We start from the raw sequence: 20,927 nt of genomic DNA, 5'->3' as shown, positions 1-20,927 counted from the left end.
TTCAAGAGAAATCTGAGAAATGTTTGAAAAGGATAGGCCCCAGTTGGCTATTTCTGAAAGTATGGTGAAATGAGAATGACTGTCCCCTGAAACCATGGTAATAAGATATTGGTATAAAACCACTGCCAAGCCGGAGCTACCAGATTCTGACTAATGACTTTTTATAGGTAGTGTTTCTTTTAGTTGGTTTCAAGCAGCTCATCTGTTTACAATCCAATAATGTGTTCCTGAAGCCTATACCACAAAAATATACCCAGCCAATGTGTATTACAAATCCCCAAATGGTATATGATAGGTGATTATTGAAGTCTCTCTCAGCTTGGAATGTACAAGGTAGTTGACTATTCTAAATAGCAGATGCTATAAGCAGTTGAATGCATGAATTTAATCTGGAGCAGAAAGTGTGAGCAGGATGTCCCTATAGTACAGATCTTTTAATTGCTCTCACAGATGGGATTGTTAAAAATAGTCACTCAGATAAATTCCAAAAGAACATTTTCTATTTAAAGTGGTCTATCTGGGTGGCTTAATAACGACATGTATGCTCATGTTACAATTCTGAATGGGCGCTGGGAAGGGAGACAAATGTAACTTTTGCCTCACGTAACATATTGTTAACAATATGAACATTTCCCCGGAAAGCTAATTCTTTAGTTGTTGGATTGGCAGAAAAGACACTTGATTTTCAGCACAATTTTCAAAACAATTTTTGATATCTGCTAATGTTGAATCTGGAAAAGTTATGATTTGTGGGTTGGGGCAAGTAGCAAAACTGTTGGCTACTTGGAATTTTTTTTCTGTTGGTGACCTATAATAACTTGGCAAGATTTTAATTAAACTGTGTGGAAATAGACAATATTATTAACTGCAAAGTCCTTATTAAATAACTACAGGCATACACCACTCTTAACATACTCAGATTCAGTTTTTGTGGACATTTATGAGCAGCATTCAAAATTAGCCGGGAACCAGGTGCATTTTGTGACTGGGAATGGTCTGATTGCAAGCAATTTGAGAAGTCTTGGTGCTGCGTATGGTGACTGAGATTCAAGGTTAAAATTGCTGCTGCTAGAAATATCTTCCTGCCTGACTTCAAAGTAAGATCGCTGGCTGCTGCCTTCCATGCAGCTTTGCCTCACCTCGCCTCCCCACCCCAAAATGAGATCTCTGCTAGATCACTGGCTGCTGCCTTCCATATGCCTCTTTGCTTCCCCCTTTACATAATAATAATAATAATAATAATAATAATAATAATAATAATAATGCTGGTATTTGTAAATATTAATTATTCAACTGGCTTATGGTTTTGGCCACAATTAGAGGGGTTGAGCCCCATTCATGTTTGTGGTGTTCAATTAAGAATTGCCATTAAAATGTGATACTAACAATGTGTCACTGGTGTGAATTGTGCATTAGTTCATGCATTAATAAATTAATAAAAACAAATTAATAAAAAGTGCTGCTACGTTTGGGGAGGGGCGGTATGTGGCTAGCCATTCTGTTTTTGCACCCGCAACAGAGCTTCCATGTGGGAAATAGCTTTTCTATCCTAGTTTCTAACACTGGTTATGAGGTTTTAATATGTTCTTTTAAAATGCCAAAAATGTCACTATGTTCAGCTAATAGCAGTTACTTTGTTAGCAAGTCATGCACTACATTTTTCTTTTATAAGCACAAATAAGAGGCTTTGAGGACAATTGTTTTCTTCAAACTTGGATGCCAGAGTTGTTGTAGTAACTATGAATATATCCAGTTGTAGTTATGAACGCATCTAGCCAAACAGTGGCTAATTGTTGTGGGAGGGATAGAAGTTAATTTCCAAAGAAGTGATTCTGATCTGTCTTGTCTACTGCTTAATCACTAACTATAAGAATTACGCTTTTGGGTTTTAGCTTGCTTGCTCTAAAATGACACAGGATGCAGCCTGCCTGATTTTTATATGAGAAAAGGATCTTTCTATGATTATGAAAAGAGGTTCTTATCGAACTATCCCCAAGTGAACCTCTTGTCTTAAAACATTAAAACTATCCTTGTCTTTCCCAAATTGTAACAAAACACATTTGCAAGAATATGAAATGAAATGAAGTAGAGGGCATTGGTTTGTAGATTGCATTTGAAAGTGATGTTTTGCAGGCTGCTCCCCTTGTTGCAACAGCATCTGGTAATGTCAGTAAATGAACAAAGATTGTTTGCCTAACAGTATAAACGAGAAAATTGGAGGGTGGCAATTTGGCCAACCACAATAGTAAAAGCAACAGCTTGTGTGCCCTCTAATCTCAGTGTTTATTTCTTGCAGGAAAGAAATGCTGAAAATGCCATTGAAGCTCTTAAAGAATATGAACCTGAAATGGGTAAAGTGTATAGACAAGACAGAAAAAGTGTACAAAGGATAAAAGCAAGAGACTTGGTTCCAGGTGATATCGTGGAAGTAGCTGGTAAGATGCTTTATATGCTACAACATTATGGGTCTTTTTAGTTCTTACAAATTGATTTGCTGTTAAGACAAAGAGTGATAAAAAAAATTAAAAAATAAATATACTCAAAAACAGTTTTAAACATCGTAAAAGGCTGTGATCTCAGGGTTGCCAGGAACAGCATCTTTCAGCCATCAAATGCTAGGGTAAACAGGAACATTTAAAAATATCTCCTGATAGTCAGTAAGGAGGGAGACGGATGCACCTCACTAGGGAATGCCTGCAACTTATGTAGGGGTTATATTCCAGGGATTGCGCCTAATGCCAAAAATAATGTATAATCATAGCACATTGGGTTCATTGGTGGGTGGGCTTGCCAAAGTCATTTTCTGGGACCCCCTTTCCTTTCTGCCCACCTTTTAAAAAAAATTTCGTGTGCATAAAGCTGAGTGCACACAAGTTAAATTTGTGTAAGTTGTGGGCTTTACTGCCTTTCCTCATCGACCTCTTTACTGTGAGGGGAGAAAAACTGCTTACTTCTAGAGGTGCAAATTAGCTGTTACAACAGCTGAACTGACATGAAGTGACCTACAACAGAATAATGTCTTGTGTAACCAGTCACCTGCCTGTCAGTCATCTGATGTCAATCACCTGACATAATTAAGACATCTGTCAAAGTTGACCTGGGGTATGGGGGAAAGTTGCCCAGCACTTCCCAGATGCCTGACAGAGAGGGTATTTGGGAAGTGGTGCGCAAGTGCCTTTGCAGGCTTTGCCAATTGGCAGTGCCTTCAAAGCCCCTTTTTCTAAGCCACCATTACATACCCCACACCTGGTTTCATATATGAGGGCAGATGGGCATGACTTGTCTGAAACTACCTTATGGACCAAATGGGAAGGATTGGCCGGCCAAAGTCATGTTTACTTGCGTCTTGACTTCCTGCCTCAAGCTTCCCTCCCTGTGGCATTATGGTGTTGTCTCTACTGGGGGTGGCTTTCTTCCACCTTCCATGGTGTTCCTCCACTTCTTACTTTTGCAGTGTATTGTTTAGGTATGTGTTCGTGTTAAGATTTGCATAGATGTTTAACTTCTTTATTGTCAAATTCAGAGAGCAGCTATATTGGATTGATGTGGCAAAAACAAAGAACCCTGCTAGATGAGCATTTTGTAGGTAGAGCACTCCTTGCCATATGGTTTAATGAGCAATTTAGGTGTAGAAATGTGTGCACTTAATAGAAACGTGGTACAAGCTTCCTGACTTGAATCCAATTTTGGATAGCCTATTCCCTCTCCTCCACAAAGTTCAAGTATTTGTTACTCAGTTCCAGCTTCAATTCCTCTGACATGAGTTTAAGAGAAATGGATGGCTTAATTTTGTTTGAATGTATATCTAATACATAGATCTTGGGCAGTTCATTTTTCACAAGTTCAAGTTTAACATGTCCAAAAATGAACTACTTATAGTTCACATTTCTCCCTTTACAAAATGAACTAGTTCAGTTTGGTTATACTGTATACAAGTTCATCCAAATGATCCATGGCAATTTTTTTTCAGCATACATAATGAGTTGTACTAATATTTATGCCCTCAGGCTTAAAATCTAATGTTTTCATGTATGTGTTGGGTTTATATACCACCTTTTCTGTAAGGAGCTCAAGGTGGCATGCATGGTTCATCCCCTTCTTGATTTTATTCTCACATCGACTCTGTGTGGTATGAGAAAAAGTAACTGTCCCAAGGTCACCCAGTGAGCTTCTTGACTGAGTGGGGATTTGAACCCAGGTCTCCCTGGTCCAGTGCTAATCACTACACCACACTGGTGTAAGCAACACTGGAGCAGCTGCTCTTTCACTGCTGATACATGAAGCCAAGTCTCCCTGTCTGGAGTGGCCTTTGGTCAATGGATTGGGCCAGGCTGTGTGTCCCTTTAGCACTTGCAGTCCCAGAGTAACTGGCGATTGGAGTAGAGTGAACTTTCTGGCAGAGAGGAGGAAAGACTGTTATTTCACAGGCTGATGGATGTTGCCAGCTTGGTTTCCCCCTTATTGTGATATTCTTCTTGGGAAGCATGGGGTGTAACCACCCAGTGACCCATGGCCTCCTGATTTATTTTTGTGGTAGATCATTGTGTTGGGTTTGCTCCTGAAATAGAAACATGAGTTCCAAAATTCACTGAACTATGCTGAATCTTCATAGTTGGCACTTTCGAGAATAAATTTATTTCTGTGCTTCCCTCCTGGCTTTTACATTGGGTATAAATACCTTCCTGCTAACATTTCACTCTTGAGGTCCATTTGTGTGTGTACTGAAGGACATTGAATATGTGTATCTAGCATATAGCTTGTACTACATATCATACTGATATTGCAGTGATAGATGACAAAAGTTATATAATAGGTGTACTTGATCTTTTTAGTTCAAATTACTGTCCTTAATAAAAAATATTAATACTATGTGGATTGAATTATTTCATGGTCAAGCTGATATGCAGATAACTAATAATTCTCAGATTTGCAATAATGCCATTCTTACCCTTGGAAAGACTAAACTTAATTTTTGGAATGACTTTTCAATTAACTTGAATAGACTGTGCTGTGAAATGTAATCCAGTCACTGTAAGTGACTATAGCCAAGCTAAAATTTCAGGGTGGGTGGCAAGAGTACATACACTATGTTCCACAGCTAGTGTCAAAACCTGGAGGTGAGAGAAACTGTGTGCATGCCTCTGTCATAAGTGTAAGCATATTGGATGGCCTTTGACATGGTGCCTGCAGAAATAGGACCATGTAGGGAAGCGACAAAGCACTTGATGCGGGGATGCATATCTGGGTATGGAATTTTAGGCATTGTGCCAGTGACATTGCATTGCAGGCACCAGTGACTGTCATGAATAACCAGGTGGCGGTTACCTCTCAGATATCAGTGCTGTCTAATGTTCATGGATGTTTTAGGATAGGTGGGGGTTTTTTTAAGCAAAGAAGGCATTGGGGCACAGTCACTGGCCCTTAAATAAGTGTCCTTTTTGTCAACACAACTTGTTTTGGGGGGGCAAGTTGCTTTTCCAACAGCCATATCTTGCCTGGAAAAACATTAAGCAAACACCGAGCTTTCAAAGTATGTAAAGTACTTGTTAGATGATGAATTAATAAATATAATGTTATAGGAAGTTGTGGTTACACTGGAGCTTGTAAATATTAAATATAGGTTCAAAGGATATTGCTTACAGCTTAACAATGAAATCTGCATAATAATAACAACCACAAACAGAACAGGTAGAATGTGCCAATTAGCCACCTTCATGCTTTTGCTGCCGCTTGTAAATGTTGGATTAATAAGGTTGCCTTCACTAGAAGGCTGGTCACTTCACAGGGATAAATGCTGCTGCCTTTTGAGGGGATTTTATATACAGTGCCACCATGCATTACCTGAAACTACCTGGTTGTAGCAAGTTGATGCTATTGCTTACTGGTAAAATAACTATACCTGCCATTTGTGGGTAGTTTTTGCGGTTGTAAGTTGCTGATGAAGATTTGAGCAAAGATGCTCTTAATGGATCAAGACTACTGAAGAAAGAGAGGTAGTAGAGGAACCAGCATAGGAACCAAAATACAACAGACATTGCAGTCAAACAATAGACACATATTTTGAAACTTCTCAGAATCTTTTACAAGTGATTTTGCTGGGGGAATGACTGTTGAGGACATATCTAATTAGAACTTGTGATAATCACCTTTTTCTAAGAAAAGATTCTGTTCAGATGGGAGACTTTACTATAATACTGCTTTATCACAGTGTATGAAGATCAGCTATCAATAAGAAGCTTATTTTGAAAAGTAGAAAATAATGTTCTTGCAGTATAAACCTTTAGGAACTTTCACAAACCTCCACAGGGTTCTAGGTGTTGTTAAACAATCACAATGTAGTTTGGTAACCTACATATGACAACCAAAGAATACCCAGTTTTTCCTCAAATGACTTTGTATCTTACTCATCTGATTCAGGTTTTTACTGGGGAGAATCAACTTCTAGGAATTTTTTTTATTAATCTGCAGTTGTTTGTTTTAAGCTTTATTAATCAATTGTACTAAAGTAAAGGTACTTACTTACTGCTTCTTCTGAAAGTACTTCGTGCTTACAGAACTGATGCCTGCTTTTTGCGGGTGGGGGAGAGGCACGTTCATGCGGTTTTCAATTATTAGTATTCCCTTATTCCTTACACTTTGGTCATGCTCTATACCTCATGCTCTATAGTTCCATAGTATGTGTGTTTCTGTAAAGGAACTGGTATCAGCTTTGTGTTGGATAACATAGAAACTTGTGTATAGTTCAAGCACACAGTTCACATACTGTAACTGTTTTAAATTAAGTGTTCAAGTCCTGTATAATACACACCAGTTTTGTGTGATAAAGCCTTCTAAATTTTTATAGGTAGAAGAGTACAGGCAGTACTCACAGACTATAGAAACCTTGCATATTGAGGAGCACTCCTGAAGTACCACTATTTCCTCCTTTCATTACCTGAATAATCCAGTAGTTTGAATGTTCCTGCTTAGCTTGGCATGCTTGCCAGAATCCTCTAACATGGCAAAAAGTGAATGTTGATGGTCTTCCTTTCCAGACACTTGAGCAGAGAGGTTGCATTTCTGCCACTAGTTATGTTGACTGCACTGCTACTGCTGTTTTGTGAATTGCTTTTCTTGTATTTGCTAAAGCCTACGCATTTAGCTATTGCTATAATTAAGGTCTCCTAATTATTTTCAACTAATCAGTTTACTACACTATATTCAGACAGTCATAATTATCTCTATTGGAAAAATCCAGAGTAGCAGCATTTATAAAGAAGGGTAGGGAGTTTACTAATGTTCAGAGTACTACTGCAAGAATTGATCAGTGAGTGATTTTTTCATTAACTTGCTGAAGCCTCTGGCTTTTTTTAACCCATTCATTTCCCAACAGACTTTCTATGAGCACCTCTGATGTCATAGTCCTTAAGTAAGCCTGAGCAGGAATTTGCTGGTGTCTGGCCAGGGTCAAATTGCTAATTGTGTGTTCTCTAAGCAAATGATGGGGAAGTTGAAGAGCAAATAACAACAATGTGCTTTGCTATTAAAAGCTGTCTTATTAAATTTTTCCAGAGTTGTTTCATTGGGCAAACTTTCAGCCAGTTTTGTTGGTGGTTGTGCTCATGGAAAAGATTGGGGGGTCCATAGAATCCATAAACCTTTTAATCATGAGTTTAGTTGACTTCGAAAGAGAAACAAATTAGATAACGAAGAGTAGAATTTATAAGCTAGGTATTAAAAGAAGAAGAGAATGTTACTAATTTGGAATTATGGGTTGGCAGAGGATATTAAATAAGAATCTATGCAATTCTTTCCACAGAGCATCTCAAAAGTGATTTTGCAATACAGTAGAAACATATGTAGAATTTTAAATCCCATGCAGATACTGATTGAGATAAAAGTCTCCACTTTGGAAAGCTTTTTGAAAGGGGAAGTCTTCAACATATGGCAAAAAGACTACAGTGGAGCTTTCCAAACTGTGTGTTGCGACATGTTAGTGTGTCAGCTGCAGTGTGTAGGTGTGTTGCGCAAATGCTCACCGTGCTCCTTCCAGGGCTGGAAAGGGGTTAGTTTAACCTCCGGTTTGCTATTAAAACTGAATTGCTGTGTCATGAAATGATGCATGTCTATAAAGTGTGTCACCAACATGAAAAGTTTGGAAATCTGGACTGTAAGATATGGGACTTTGAACTCTGATTCATCTAGGGATGCCATTACACATTGCTGGTTCAGGTCAGATCCGTAACGCCCCCAAACATACAAAATTTTAGCAGGTTGCAGAAGAGTGTGCTTCTGGATAGCTTAATATTTTATAACATTTAATCACTGTATTACAGAATAGCTAACATTCATAAGGGCTTTTTCAAAAATACCAATATCTGAATATTGTCTGGATAAGGTATGTAACTCCCTGTAAAGTAAAGTAGAGCAGACTTTGAAAACTCTGATTCCAGGTTTATTTAAGAATCCTATCCTTTATAAATGTCTACATTTGTATATGGCAAAGGTCCAGTATCTATACAGAAGTGGTTGAAAGAACAAATTTGAGAACACTCAATAGTTCATCTGAAATTCTCCTTCTGGAGAAACCTCTCACTAAAGTTAAGCCAATTTGTGTTATGAAAGAGCCATTTTCCCTAGTAAAAACTGGATATTGTTTCGTGCCATCTCTCCTATCATCCCCTTTCCATCACCACTGTTACTTTTTATTTGGACAGACACTGTTCAGCTGTTTATTACCAAATTACCAAAAGTAATTTATGTATTTAGCAAGTTTCTCTCTCTGGATTCCCTTTATTCAAGTTTTTACTGGTACCATTATCTTTCTTGCTCTGAACCAGTGATGTGGTATGGACAATTTTCCAAAACAGAACCTTTCCCATTTCATAAGTTCAATAGTAACAATGAACTGATGCCTATTATGAATATATTTGTTAGGCTAGCTTGGCAGTTTCAAGGTTGTTAGCATCTCTTACTATTTTTGTTATCTTGTAATGGTCAGGGGTCCCTTTACCATTAATTATGTATTTATTTCATGTTGTAGGCAGTCTTGAGCATGGCTTGAATTATGGAAAGGCAGCATACAAGTAACATGTATCTATGTACCAAATACAAGTAAAATAATTGTGGCAAATTAGAGCATTCTGTAGGGCACCATAACATTTTCCAATGCAAACTGATGTATTTTTTTCTAATTTGCATAGCATTTTTCTGGAAAACCACATCACTGTGTGGGAAGTGGGTACATTTGAGCAAGAATGACATGCTCAAAGCTCCATCCAGTAAACTGCATGGGGGGGCAGTGTGTGACTGGATGAGTAATTCATATAATGGGAATATAAATCTACATTCGCATATATGGCTGAGGCAAAAATCTATAAATTAAATAGATGCTTAGTTCATATTTTGCTGTGTTCAAAGGTTTGCTTTCACTTTATGCAATCAGGAGAATAGAATGCTGTCACATGCCAGTAGTGTATCTTAAGTTAGGGGATAAGACAAAGTTTAGAAATATTTATTAACCCATGTTTTTTTTCTTCCTTATGAATTGTTTAGATTGTACAAAACTCTGGGAAGGTGCTAGGCTTTGAAGTGTGGGAAATAAGATTGCAAAATAGCCCCCCCCCCCCCCCCCGGTTACTGGAATGTCAAACTTTTGTCCTGTACTTTGGCATTAGAACGGTCACTGTGTCTCTCTATGTGCTACCCAAACTTAATTGTTCACTTTGGATAGTTAAGCAAACTTCAGAACAATGAAACTTCAGCTTGGTTGCTATCCTTGCTGCTTAAAACAATTGGCCGCAATTACTGGGAAGAAGTATACGTTTTGTACAGGGAATTTACTGGAGCCACAATAATTTTGTTCTTATTTGGGCTCATCAACTTTTGACTGTCATAACTTTTACGGAAGAATTGTTAATAAGATTTCAGAACATGCTGTTGAGGAACAAATAAATAAATAGTGGTGCTTTTTCTAAATACTCTGCTGAAAGGCAATGAGCTGTGGTGTTCACTTGGCTGTGTTGAAAGCAAAGTTTGTTAGAATAATATTTCAGTGCTTTCTTCCAGTAGTCCTTACAACCATTTTTAGCAGTTGTGTGTAGGCTGATCTATATACATTTCAGCAAAGAGATCCATTATTTTAATATGCCTTTGCCAAGTGGGGCAGTACATTTGAGATGCTCAGCTGTTGAAAGCCCAGCAACCGTGTGTGCCCTTACAGATTGATGAACTTTCTCCTGCATTGTGCTGAGTCTTAGCCTGCTGTTTGGTGGAATTGTGATAGATGAAAAAGCAGCTGCTCTCATGTATCTACATATAAACCTCGTCACAACACCAGGGGACTGCATTCAAATAGTTTGCCCATTTTTGGCCTTGGTCATTGTTTTGTACTATTTTCTCTTCACTGCTGAAGGGCACAGCGAATTTGGTTTTCATGTTGTAATGACAGAGCAGAAAAGAAAAAGTCTAGCAGGCTTATTGGCCTCTTTATTCTAAATAGAGAGTGGTGTTAGTTACCTACCTAAGACTCTGCCCAAGAGAACACTATAATTTTAACCTTGTGAGAAATGTTGCAGAAATTGTTTTTCTAAAAGAGTATAAAGCTACAAATAATATGTGCTTAATCCTCTGGTATGGTGTTTGTACATCAATGACCTAGCACATAGAAGTGGCAGACCTACTGGCAGACCTAACTTCCTCACAGCGTCATTCTCTCCCTCATGCTTGATTGCTGCCAGTTGCATAAGCAGTTCCTGTAGGAATTAGCATTTAGTCTGTGCATCCCTACAGTAAAACTAGAGGGACTATTGTGTAACAAGTCCACATATTCTGGCAGGATTAGTAATTACTGGCTGATGATGCAAGTATTTTCAGTACCCTGTTTTAGGGTTTTTGTCATGTGTTGGCAAAATAACGTTTTATTAGTTCTTCCTTCGTGTGTGTGTGTGTGTGTGTGTGTGTGCTACTTTAGAAATGCTTATTAGATGAAATGTAGGCTAGTGCAAAAGATGTTGGATATGGCAATTTCCTGTCCAACATTAAAGAGCTATGCTGGTCAAACTCAAGGACTGAGGTCCTAGGGGGAACATCAGACACCCATGTCACAGTGCACACTCTTTAAAATATCAGTTTCAAAGGTGGTTTGCACTGATATTTGAGAAATCCCAAGTCCTATTGACTGTTCAAAACCAGTCAGATAGTATGGATTCTCTCAATTGTCAACATCTTAATGGGCAGATGGAGAATTCTCTGAGAATGTACAATAATGATGTTAACCGAAATAGATACTTCATTAAAGGTAACAGGGTTTAAACTACATGAGGAGAAATTGCACATAGCAAAATGTTCCTATAAACACTTGGGCAATGAGATACACTTCCAAAATAGGTTATGGAATTTCTAATTGTGGGAAGCTCTGAAAAATGGGTTAGCTTCCCTCATTTCAAAAGTGAAGTGAGAGATATTTTGAATAAATATATGGTTGATGTTTGCTTTTTCTGGTACTACTTGAAAAATATTTGCATTCTTTAACGTCTGATCAAGCTCAAATACTCTCCTCTTAATCCACAGTTGGTGACAAGGTTCCTGCTGACATAAGAATTACTTCTATAAAATCGACAACTCTGAGGGTAGACCAGTCAATTCTCACAGGTAAGTGTTTCTTGGCAGTAATGATCAGAAAATCTATTGGTTTTAAAAACAAATGGGAAACTGTCCTGATTACAGCAGCAACCTCAGTTTTTAACAGAACTCTTAGGCATCATTGTGGTGAATGAGGGCCATCAGTGTTACACTGGGTACATGCCATTCTTACTCAGTGGAAGCCATTAGTATATCTTGGCATTTGTTCCCTTCCAACTCTGCAATTTTATGATTCTGTTATTCTTTCTTTAAACTAAAATAAAGTACCCAAAATAGGAGGTTTGCTTAGAAGCTGGAGTGAACACAATCTTATCTGCTTCAATAATCTTAGCATGATCTATTTTAGAAAGGTATATTTCTGCTGCGTGGTTGAGTGAAGAACTTCACTCGTGTTTCAGGTTCCTTCTTGTCTGGACCAGGAATTGTGATTTATAACCAACTTCCTTAGAATCCTGGACAGACTGAGTAGAAGATAGAATTCTCGTCTTGCACTGCTCTCCCCTCTGAACCACCAATACTTTTTTGTTTTCTTTTTTCTTTCCTTCATAATTTTTTATTAGTAACTTGCTTGAATAGCCAAATCAGTATATGTATACATGAGAGCTGTATATTGTTTCATATGTAAGACATGGAACATACCATTCAGTGACTTGGCATTGGAGGGGAGGGAACAATGGAAATAAAGATTTAATGTTGTACTACCCAATTGGTTTTGAAGCTGACTTGTTCAGCTAACCAGAGCTTGTTTTAAACCACAGTCCTTGGTTCAGATAGCAAGCTAGATCCTGGAGGAAAATGAAAACTAAATTTCAGCTAATTCCTTCTTCCTATGCTGGTGGGGAGGGAGAGTGTACAAGCCCAAGGCTCCTCTTACATTTGTTCCAGATCATGCACAATGTGCTAAAGTTAATAATGGATTAGTGTTACTTGTGAATGTTTCCAAAATCCAAATGGAATACATACTTTTAATGCAGAATATCAGAATTGAACCTGTGGCATCTCCAGGGAGGGTTGCGGAAAACTCTTGTTTGAAATACTGGAGAGGCACTGCTAATCAGTAATCAGTGTAGATGTAACGGAGGTCAGTGGACCAGTGGTTTGACTTGGTATACAGCAGCTTCCTGTGTTCCCTTATACATACTCAATTGGGTTTATCTTTTCCTAGTTAAAAGTCAGCCATCCATCTCTCTTCAGAAAGTCATATTTCAGCAGAAATGTTAGAGAGGGAACTCTTTGTACTGCGTCCTAGTTAGGATTTTTATTTGCCATTTTAAAGGCTAGAGTCATGTGCTTGCTTTGTAGAATCTAGGTTAGATTAGATTCTCAATGGTTCTTGTCCAGATCACAAAAGGTACATGAACAAAAGGCCAAGAGAGATGTCTACCTGTTGCTTCTTTCTCCTGGTCAATAGGTCTAACAAGCTTGAAGGGTATCATAATGTATTTGGTTGTATATTTGCAGTATAACCAAACAAACTGGGTGTCAGGATTGGAATATTTTTCCAGTAATCGGATAGCTCAGTCTTTGAGCACTGTTCTGGAGATCAAATAAATGTTGGTTCAATGAAAAAAATAGGTATAAAAGGAAAATTCCTAGATGCCAAGATCCATGTTTTAGGCTAGTACTCTTGGGTGAGAAAACTCCTGCAGAGATTTAAAATAATAAAATATGCAGCAAAGTATAGCATGGAAATATAGGCTGTTAGGCCTTTAAAATATGTGCCCTTTAAAGTAAGTTCCAAAGTTCACCTCTTCCTCTAGCATAGAAAAAGACAATGGGTTTGGTAAGTTAAAAATGCTTTTCAGACAACAACCGTTTTGCACAAGGGCTACATTTCTGATCCCAGTGCATGTTGGCCTACTCTGCCATTTTACAGCTCCTGCCCTCTTTTACAGCTACCTCCAGGTCACTGTGGTGTGTGTGTGTGTGTGTGTGTGTGTGTGTGTGTGTGTACAGTTGTGCATCAACTGGATGTATGTAAATTGGTCATAGCCTGTACTTACAAACTCTCCAGATTCATGTGCTTTTCCATACAGCATTCAGAAAAGGTTGCACAGGCAGTAAAACTTGGCTTTAGTTAAAGTGGAGAAGGTTCCTAAATTATTGGTATAGGAACTCTAGAGTGGCTTGTAAGAGCCATGCGGTTTGGTTTGCACCAACCAGTACAAACCTCCTCACACGTTGAGCTTCTCTGGTAGACTGGAGGGGAACAGAGGCTTGATTATCTAGTTTCACAAGGTGTGCTAATTCACAAGGTGTGCTAAGCCTGGCGTGATGGTTTACTCTAGGGTCTTAAATGTTTCGTGCATTAATTAGACCAGATTGGTGGGGTATTATTATTATTATTATTGTTGTTGTTGTTGTTGTTGTTGTTATTATTGTTGGTTATATGAGGCTGGCTATCCCACAGTAAATACATACTCACTTAATTGGGCCCACGTATCATAAGGCCTGTGGATTGATTGTGGCCCCCTCGTTTATATGCAGATCCCTGGAGGCATTCGAAGTCTGTTGGCCATCTGTCTGTTCCCCTCATGTTCTTGGAAAGTGTGAATGGGCACTGGGAGAAAGCCTCCAATGCAAATTCTGCATTTTTCATCCTCTAATTTGATTCAGAGGCACTTGGTGTAGGAAGAAATTACCTTTATGTCAAAATCAGACAGAAAATCTAAATTAGAAACTGGTTTCTGATCAACTGACTTGCCTTTTTTTGGTATATATGGAAGCTTCTTACATGTCCAGGCTTTGTAAATATTTCTGTATTTACATATGTTGAATGTCTTTCTCTAACTCTTAATTGGAGGATTTTCTTTTAACTTACCTAGACTATCTGTTATTGCCTGGTTTTCTCCGGTAATTATTTGCATCAAAACTATTTTCAGGTGGTGTTGGTTTTTTAATGGCTACAGTAGGGTTGCCATATTTCAAAAAGTGAAAATCCGGACACAGAAGTTGTTGACCTTTTTTCCCCCAAAAAATCTTAAAAAAAATGTTTTCAAGATATTTTTAAGGAAATTTGTCAAAATCCAGACTTCTGAAACAGGTTGACATATCTCCAGATTTTCCTGGACATCTGAGCATGATTTCCACCCAGACACTGTTTACGACTGTCGTATTCTGGCTATGTCCAGAAAATTCTAGGTGTATGGTAACCCTAGGTTACAGTTTTAGCATAGTGGCTTTTTCTATTAAAAAAAATGCTTTTCATCTATGTAAACCTTGTATTATGATGTAATGGCTTTCACAGGTGATGTTCTGCAGATGCAAAAAGGTGGGAAATGGAGGCATTAATGTCTTACTAAAGCTGTAACCTTCATCTAGGTGAATCTGTGTCTGTAATTAAGCACACGGACCCTGTGCCTGATCCTCGTGCAGTGAACCAAGACAAGAAGAACATGCTCTTTTCTGTGAGTAAATGGGGGGGGGGGGGTCCTGTTTGTGCATACTGATTATTAAAGGATTGTTCTGCTGTTTCTTGACTTACTTCCTATGGGTTCCCTCCCCCCCCCCCAAAAAAAAAAATTAGCCATCACTCATTTTGTTTAGGGCAGCTCATGTTTAAAGAATTAAGAATATCTTGGACATCTAAATGGTAACCTTGTATGGAACTAAATGAGCCTTAAAAAACCTGATGCATATAAACACATTGTCTCTTCAATCATGGTAAACTTTGTTTAGCTACACTTGTACATGCAAGGCAAAAATGAAGAGCAGTAAAACCAGAAACCATTGGAAACACACAGTTGCCCAGGGGACGTGTTGGGATTGTAATTCTAGGTTTTCAGGGTACATGTTTGAAAGGCAAAAGTGAGGGCTATGGTTATAAAGCAAGCTGTTTCTGTCATCTACCAGTTACTGCTAAGTGTTTTTTGTAACTGGAATGCCATTTATTAAGAGAGCTTATCTTCCAAGTTTCACTGATACCCCAGTTTCTTTTTTTAAATCTCCTGTAATGTGCCTGGCAGAAAAGCTTAGAAAAAGGGCTCAGCTTCTTTTTCATCTCTTCCAAGTCAGTTGCCACATTTGACCATAGGACGTCCTGTTCTTTGTTGCATTTGTTGGATGAGCGTCACTTGAAGATGCAAAAAGTGTGCTTGACCACATGTCTGCCCAACTCTTGCCCATACTGGCAAGGCTGGTCTAAGGAAGTGGTCAATGCTTCTTTGTGGGAGGGAGTAGTACAATTACATTCTTCAAGAGAATGAATGTGAGGCCCTTGATGGATTTAAGAAAACAGTAGGTGAATGCTTTCTTGCATTCAAGCTCCCTCTACCCTAAGGTCACCCTGCAGGAGGCCATGATTTCATCTGCAAAGGAACCTTCCTCTGGGATCTCCCTCCCACAAAGAAGCATTGACCACTACCAAGACCTGCTCAGTCTTTGTTTTCAGAAGATTGGTAAACTCTTGTTTCAGTGGGCCTCTGAGAAGTGCAGCCTTACTGGTTGTTAAGCAGGCACATGTTTTTTGGTGTTTGTGGAATCTTTGGGAGGGAGGTTCTTGGTAAACTGCTGCTCATTTGTCACTTCTATAAAGATTGCTTCAGTAATCACTTTTACTTGATGCTTCTGTTTGGTTGGTGATTTTAATTTGATGGTAGCTACCTTCAGAACTCCATAGAGTACAGCTCGCCTAGTGTATAACTGGCCAATAAATACTTAGAGGCCATGGGGTTGGAATGGGAGTAGTAATGAATCCATCCATGACTAGTGAGAAGATACACAAGAGAGGGATTAAATTCTTACAATGTTGGACACTCACTGTGATTGTTTTTTTCAAAGCTGACCAAACTAGAGTGAGAGAGTAATTTATGGTCATAGTAGGGCACGTAGTACATACAAATACACATAAAATAGGCCTGTGTATATAAAAACCCAGTTCAAAGACAGAATGAAATCTGAAGTAACTTCCAGAATGCTGATAGCTGCATTCATGTATTTTATGTTGCTGTTAACTCGAATTAGCCAAAATAAGACTACAAACCTTGCAGTTTGGCTATAAGGTATTGGTGGAAAATAGTATCTGAAAAAGCATAACTAGCTTTATGTGCTAGTGATTAACCACAGTTCTCCAATTCCCTTTTAACTTCTTGATTTAGGGTACAAACATTGCTGCAGGGAAAGCTATGGGTGTGGTTGTGGCAACTGGCGTGAACACCGAAATTGGCAAAATTCGTGATGAAATGGTGGCTACTGAGCAGGAGAGGACCCCGCTTCAGCAGAAGCTGGACGAGTTTGGAGAGCAGCTGTCCAAGGTCATCTCCCTGATATGCATTGCGGTGTGGATAATCAACATCGGCCACTTCAATGATCCTGTCCATGGTGGCTCCTGGATTCGGGGTGCCATCTACTATTTCAAAATTGCTGTGGCACTTGCTGTGGCTGCAATCCCAGAGGGCCTGCCTGCTGTCATTACCACTTGCTTGGCTCTGGGTACTCGCCGAATGGCAAAGAAGAATGCCATTGTTCGAAGCCTGCCATCTGTGGAAACCCTGGGCTGCACTTCCGTAATCTGTTCAGACAAGACTGGAACTCTTACCACCAACCAGATGTCAGTTTGCAGGGTATGGTCAATTCACTTATCTAGTTTCTTCTTAACTTATGTAATTTGCCTGGGTTTCTGTCAGAACTATGAAATAGGCCGGTTTTAGTGTCAGAACAGCTCTGTCACCAAAGCCTGCTTTTAAGCCTTTATTTTATTAAAATGTGATTGCAGATGCTTTATCAGCAGAAAAGATAATTTAAGTTAATTAGAAGGATAGTGCTTACCTCTTTGTAACTTGAATATTACTCTGTACATAAAGAGAAAAATGCATGGCTTGGTTTGAGACAAAACTTAACCAATGCCTATCCCTTGAATCTGTTCAGTTCCTGAGCTCAACTCTAGGAGAAAAGGTGCCTTGAGAATAACTTTCCTTCACCACTGATGCAGTCTTGATAGGGTGAAGATAAATGTGCCCCAGGAGAGATGGAAAACGAAATAAAACTTTTTGCCATTTATAGACTCTTCCCAAGTTGATGGCTTGGGAATTCTCCTCCTTGTCACAGGTTTTTTAATGAGTTTATTACCCTCTTCAAAACAAAACAAAAACACCTCAAATTTTGAGTGAAAAAATTCCATTCTGTATTAAATTGCCTATGAACTTTGAAGAATGACCCGTGATTACCATTTCATTGAAGGTAGGCCCTGGAGACACAGAATAGATAAGACTTAAGAGTTACTTCCTTCCCACGTTGTCATACTTCTGACAATCTTCTCCACTTTTCTCTATACCCCACACATGGGTGGTCCACAGTATTTGATAGTAAATTCAAACTGGAGATATGGCTCTGGTGTAAAATTTGATGCATAATGTGTTATTGAATAGATTACCAGAGTTACCTCTGATGCTAGGCACTCTCTGTAGAGTAACCAGCTGTGTGTGTGTTTAGAAAGTTGATGAATGCTGATCTAGGTATTGTCCTGTTATTTAGCAATTATGCCAGTCTCTTTATTCAGTTGGTTGTGCCTCACTTGTGATTGATATTCTAAGCAGGAACTGAATAGAAGCACAAAGAAAGAATTTTAAATCAAATTAAGGCACTTTTATTTGTGAAGGGTAATTGCTGGAAAGACTTAAGGGGCTAGAGCTTCTCCTGATTGCATTACGCGGCTGCAAATAATTACATTCAAAATTATTGGGCCAGGGTAAGATTTCAAATAAGTAAACAGTAACAGACCTCTTCTTTTTGAATCTACTTAATATTTGTGTGACTGTAACAGACTTTGGTGCCCCTGTTTAACTTGCTGTTTACTTATTTGTATTACTTTCCAGTCTTGCCCAGAATTTTATGCTGAAGCGTTTGTGCCTGTGGAACACAAAGCAGCTGCTCATCTGTATTCTAGAGAAGGTTACTTGCAGAGTATTGCATAACTGCCCGTCTCTTAAGAAGTCAGATGCCAAAAAAACAGAAAGGTTCCTTAGCATAGGAACATCAGACTCTTTTGCCTCAGAAAAAGATTTGTTTTGAAGTAGCAATATTGAGCTCTTCATTCTTTTAGATCAAAATATTTCTCTAATCCTATATAGCTGGGAGAGGGTGTTTTGTTTTTTGTTAGTGTCAAGTCCATTAGGTAATGCAGAAAAGCGGTGTCTGTAAGATTTTGGAAGAAAGCCTTTGCACATAAAAGCAGTAAAGCAGGATTTTCCTGTAGAAAAGAGAGAGAGTCTCTCTCCTTCTCTTTAGGAAGTTTTTACAGAAGTAATCCTTGGAGGTTATTTTCCTGCATTATGGTCTGTTGCCAAACTATCCAGTCCAAGCCGATGTGAATTTACTCGTGTTGCTTATACACAGCAGGCTTGAAAGGAAAGTAACTGCATACATTTGAATGGTGGGTGTTCTTTTGAAAAAGGTTTTCCTTATGGTGGGGTGGTGGTGTTTTTCCTTGGGGATTGGAGTTCAGTCTTTTGCTCATCCCTTATTGGTAAACACTGTCCTCTCCTCCTGCTCCAATCTCTATTTAAACTATAGTGCTCCTTTAAAAAAAACATTTCCCCTGCCTCTTCAAGACCCTCGTTCAGTAAAAACCTACCTTGTCAGCAGTGCCGTCTCCCCGGCTCTTTCTCAGTCCTCATGTTAATTTCTGAAAAATTATCCCCTCCCCAGCATGCCCCCTAAGTCTTTTCCCTTCACCTTCCTTGTGTTCTGGTCATGCTAAATGAACATTGACTAGCATATGCCACATTTCCATGTCTGAGGCTGCATTCCTGTCGCTCCAGGTTCAAAAAGTGGCATCAGGCTCTGCTTCTGAAGCATTTGCCTGATTCTAAAACTCCCCAACACCTGGCAATGAAGGTGAGTGTTCTGAAGTCAGTATAGCTGTGCTTACCTGGAGTGGACTAAACATTAAACTTTGGCTGATATAAACTCTTGATTAAAATGAATTCCTGGGAATAAAATGAATTCCTCCAGAATATAGAGGCAAAGATCTAAAGAAAGGTATGCGGAAGAAGCCCATATTATAAAAATCCTGAAAAATAAGTGCTAGTTAAGTGTTATAATTATTAATGCCACTGATATAAAGTCCTGCCTGCACTTCTATCTTGACGTTCAAGCTTTAAGCTACCTCAGTTGGTTGACTGGATCTGTACCCTTTTCTGTCTTACAGATGTTCGTTGTGGACCGAGTGGAAGGAGATAGCTGTTCTCTGAATGAATTTACAGTGTCTGGCTCAACATATGCTCCCGTAGGAGAAGTGTAAGCTTGATTCTTGCCAGCTGAACCATTTACAGGTCTGGCTGTGTATGCACAGCAGCACTTAGGGCTCGATTTTAACAGCCTGAAAGAGAAGTGGATAATGTAAAGCGGGACTGAAGTGCAACCTCTTGATTTGTAGATTACCAATTTAAAACTAATCTTTTGGAATAGTTAATTTTGTGAGGAAATTGCGGGCTTTCCACAAGGTTATTGATATTTCGCCCATCTTAGGGAGAAGAGTGTTATTGGTCTCACTTAATAAGTTATTTACTGTGAGCACTCCAAGGATTATAAATATACTCTAGATCTGTCCTTCAGAATTACATTGTTGTCCTAGAATATATTTCTTATGTGTGCAATCTTTCATTATGAATACTGTTGGTCAGGCTTGTGTTTAAGCACTTGCCTGGCAGCTTATGGGGACAAGGATTTGCATGCAGGTGAGTGAGTAACCTGGTATAGAATGGGCAAAGCACTGTTTCCTCCTTGGAGCCACCATCACACACCAGGGTGCTAGAGGAAGGGCAGACGTCTCCATCTGACCTCTACTGGCTCCCAGAAGGCTAAAATTTATTGTTGTTGTTGTTGTTATTTAATTTGGCAGGCCTATAAAATTACAAGACTGCTATGTTTTCCCTCCTTCAAACCTTAATTTCTCCAAATTGTTCTGAAATGTTATGTTTTTTGAATCTACATATCATATTACCACTTCTCTTAAGCCTTTGTCTCTGCTTTCCATATAAAGAAATGTGCACACACTAGTGTCTTTTCAGTTCTTCATAGCTCCAAAGAAAGGCACAGATTGTTAATGTTGAGATGATGACTGGAAAAGACATAACATCCATTGTCATTTCCTAGTTGATGTCTTTGTTTACGTAGAGCCCTTAAGAGGAGCACATGAGGTGTCATGATTCATCAGTGCTTCAGCAAAGCTAATTTCCCCCAAGTAGAGAGAAATCTCAATTTGTTCAGTCTTTATAGTCATTGATGACAAGCTTTTGATGTGAATCAATCCAATGATGGGCCCTTGCTAAATGTTCTGTGTGTAATATTAATTTCAATTACCCTTG

At 38.8% G+C, this 20,927-nt stretch overlaps 1 protein-coding gene across 3 annotated transcripts in view; it reads left to right on the top strand.

Moving 5' to 3' along the window:
• The window catches only part of ATP2A2 (ATPase sarcoplasmic/endoplasmic reticulum Ca2+ transporting 2), a 52,245-nt gene that overhangs the window by 15,446 nt on the left and 15,872 nt on the right, over window positions 1–20,927 (top strand). For all 3 annotated transcript variants that reach the window (XR_014506198.1, XM_083418908.1, XM_083418907.1), the window contains 5 exons: window positions 2,297–2,435; window positions 11,551–11,631; window positions 14,944–15,029; window positions 16,719–17,183; window positions 19,769–19,857. Coding sequence is in view for 2 of the 3 variants with exons in the window: in XM_083418908.1 (XP_083275034.1) it covers window positions 2,297–2,435; window positions 11,551–11,631; window positions 14,944–15,029; window positions 16,719–17,183; window positions 19,769–19,857 (860 nt within the window). In the remaining variant the exon portion in view is untranslated. The remainder of the gene's footprint in view (window positions 1–2,296; window positions 2,436–11,550; window positions 11,632–14,943; window positions 15,030–16,718; window positions 17,184–19,768; window positions 19,858–20,927) is intronic.

The sequence above is a fragment of the Podarcis tiliguerta genome (genome assembly GCF_965153285.1).
Source record: "Podarcis tiliguerta genome assembly, chromosome: 16".
NCBI lineage: Eukaryota > Metazoa > Chordata > Lepidosauria > Squamata > Lacertidae > Podarcis > Podarcis tiliguerta.
This window is presented reverse-complemented; position numbering and strand designations above follow the sequence as displayed.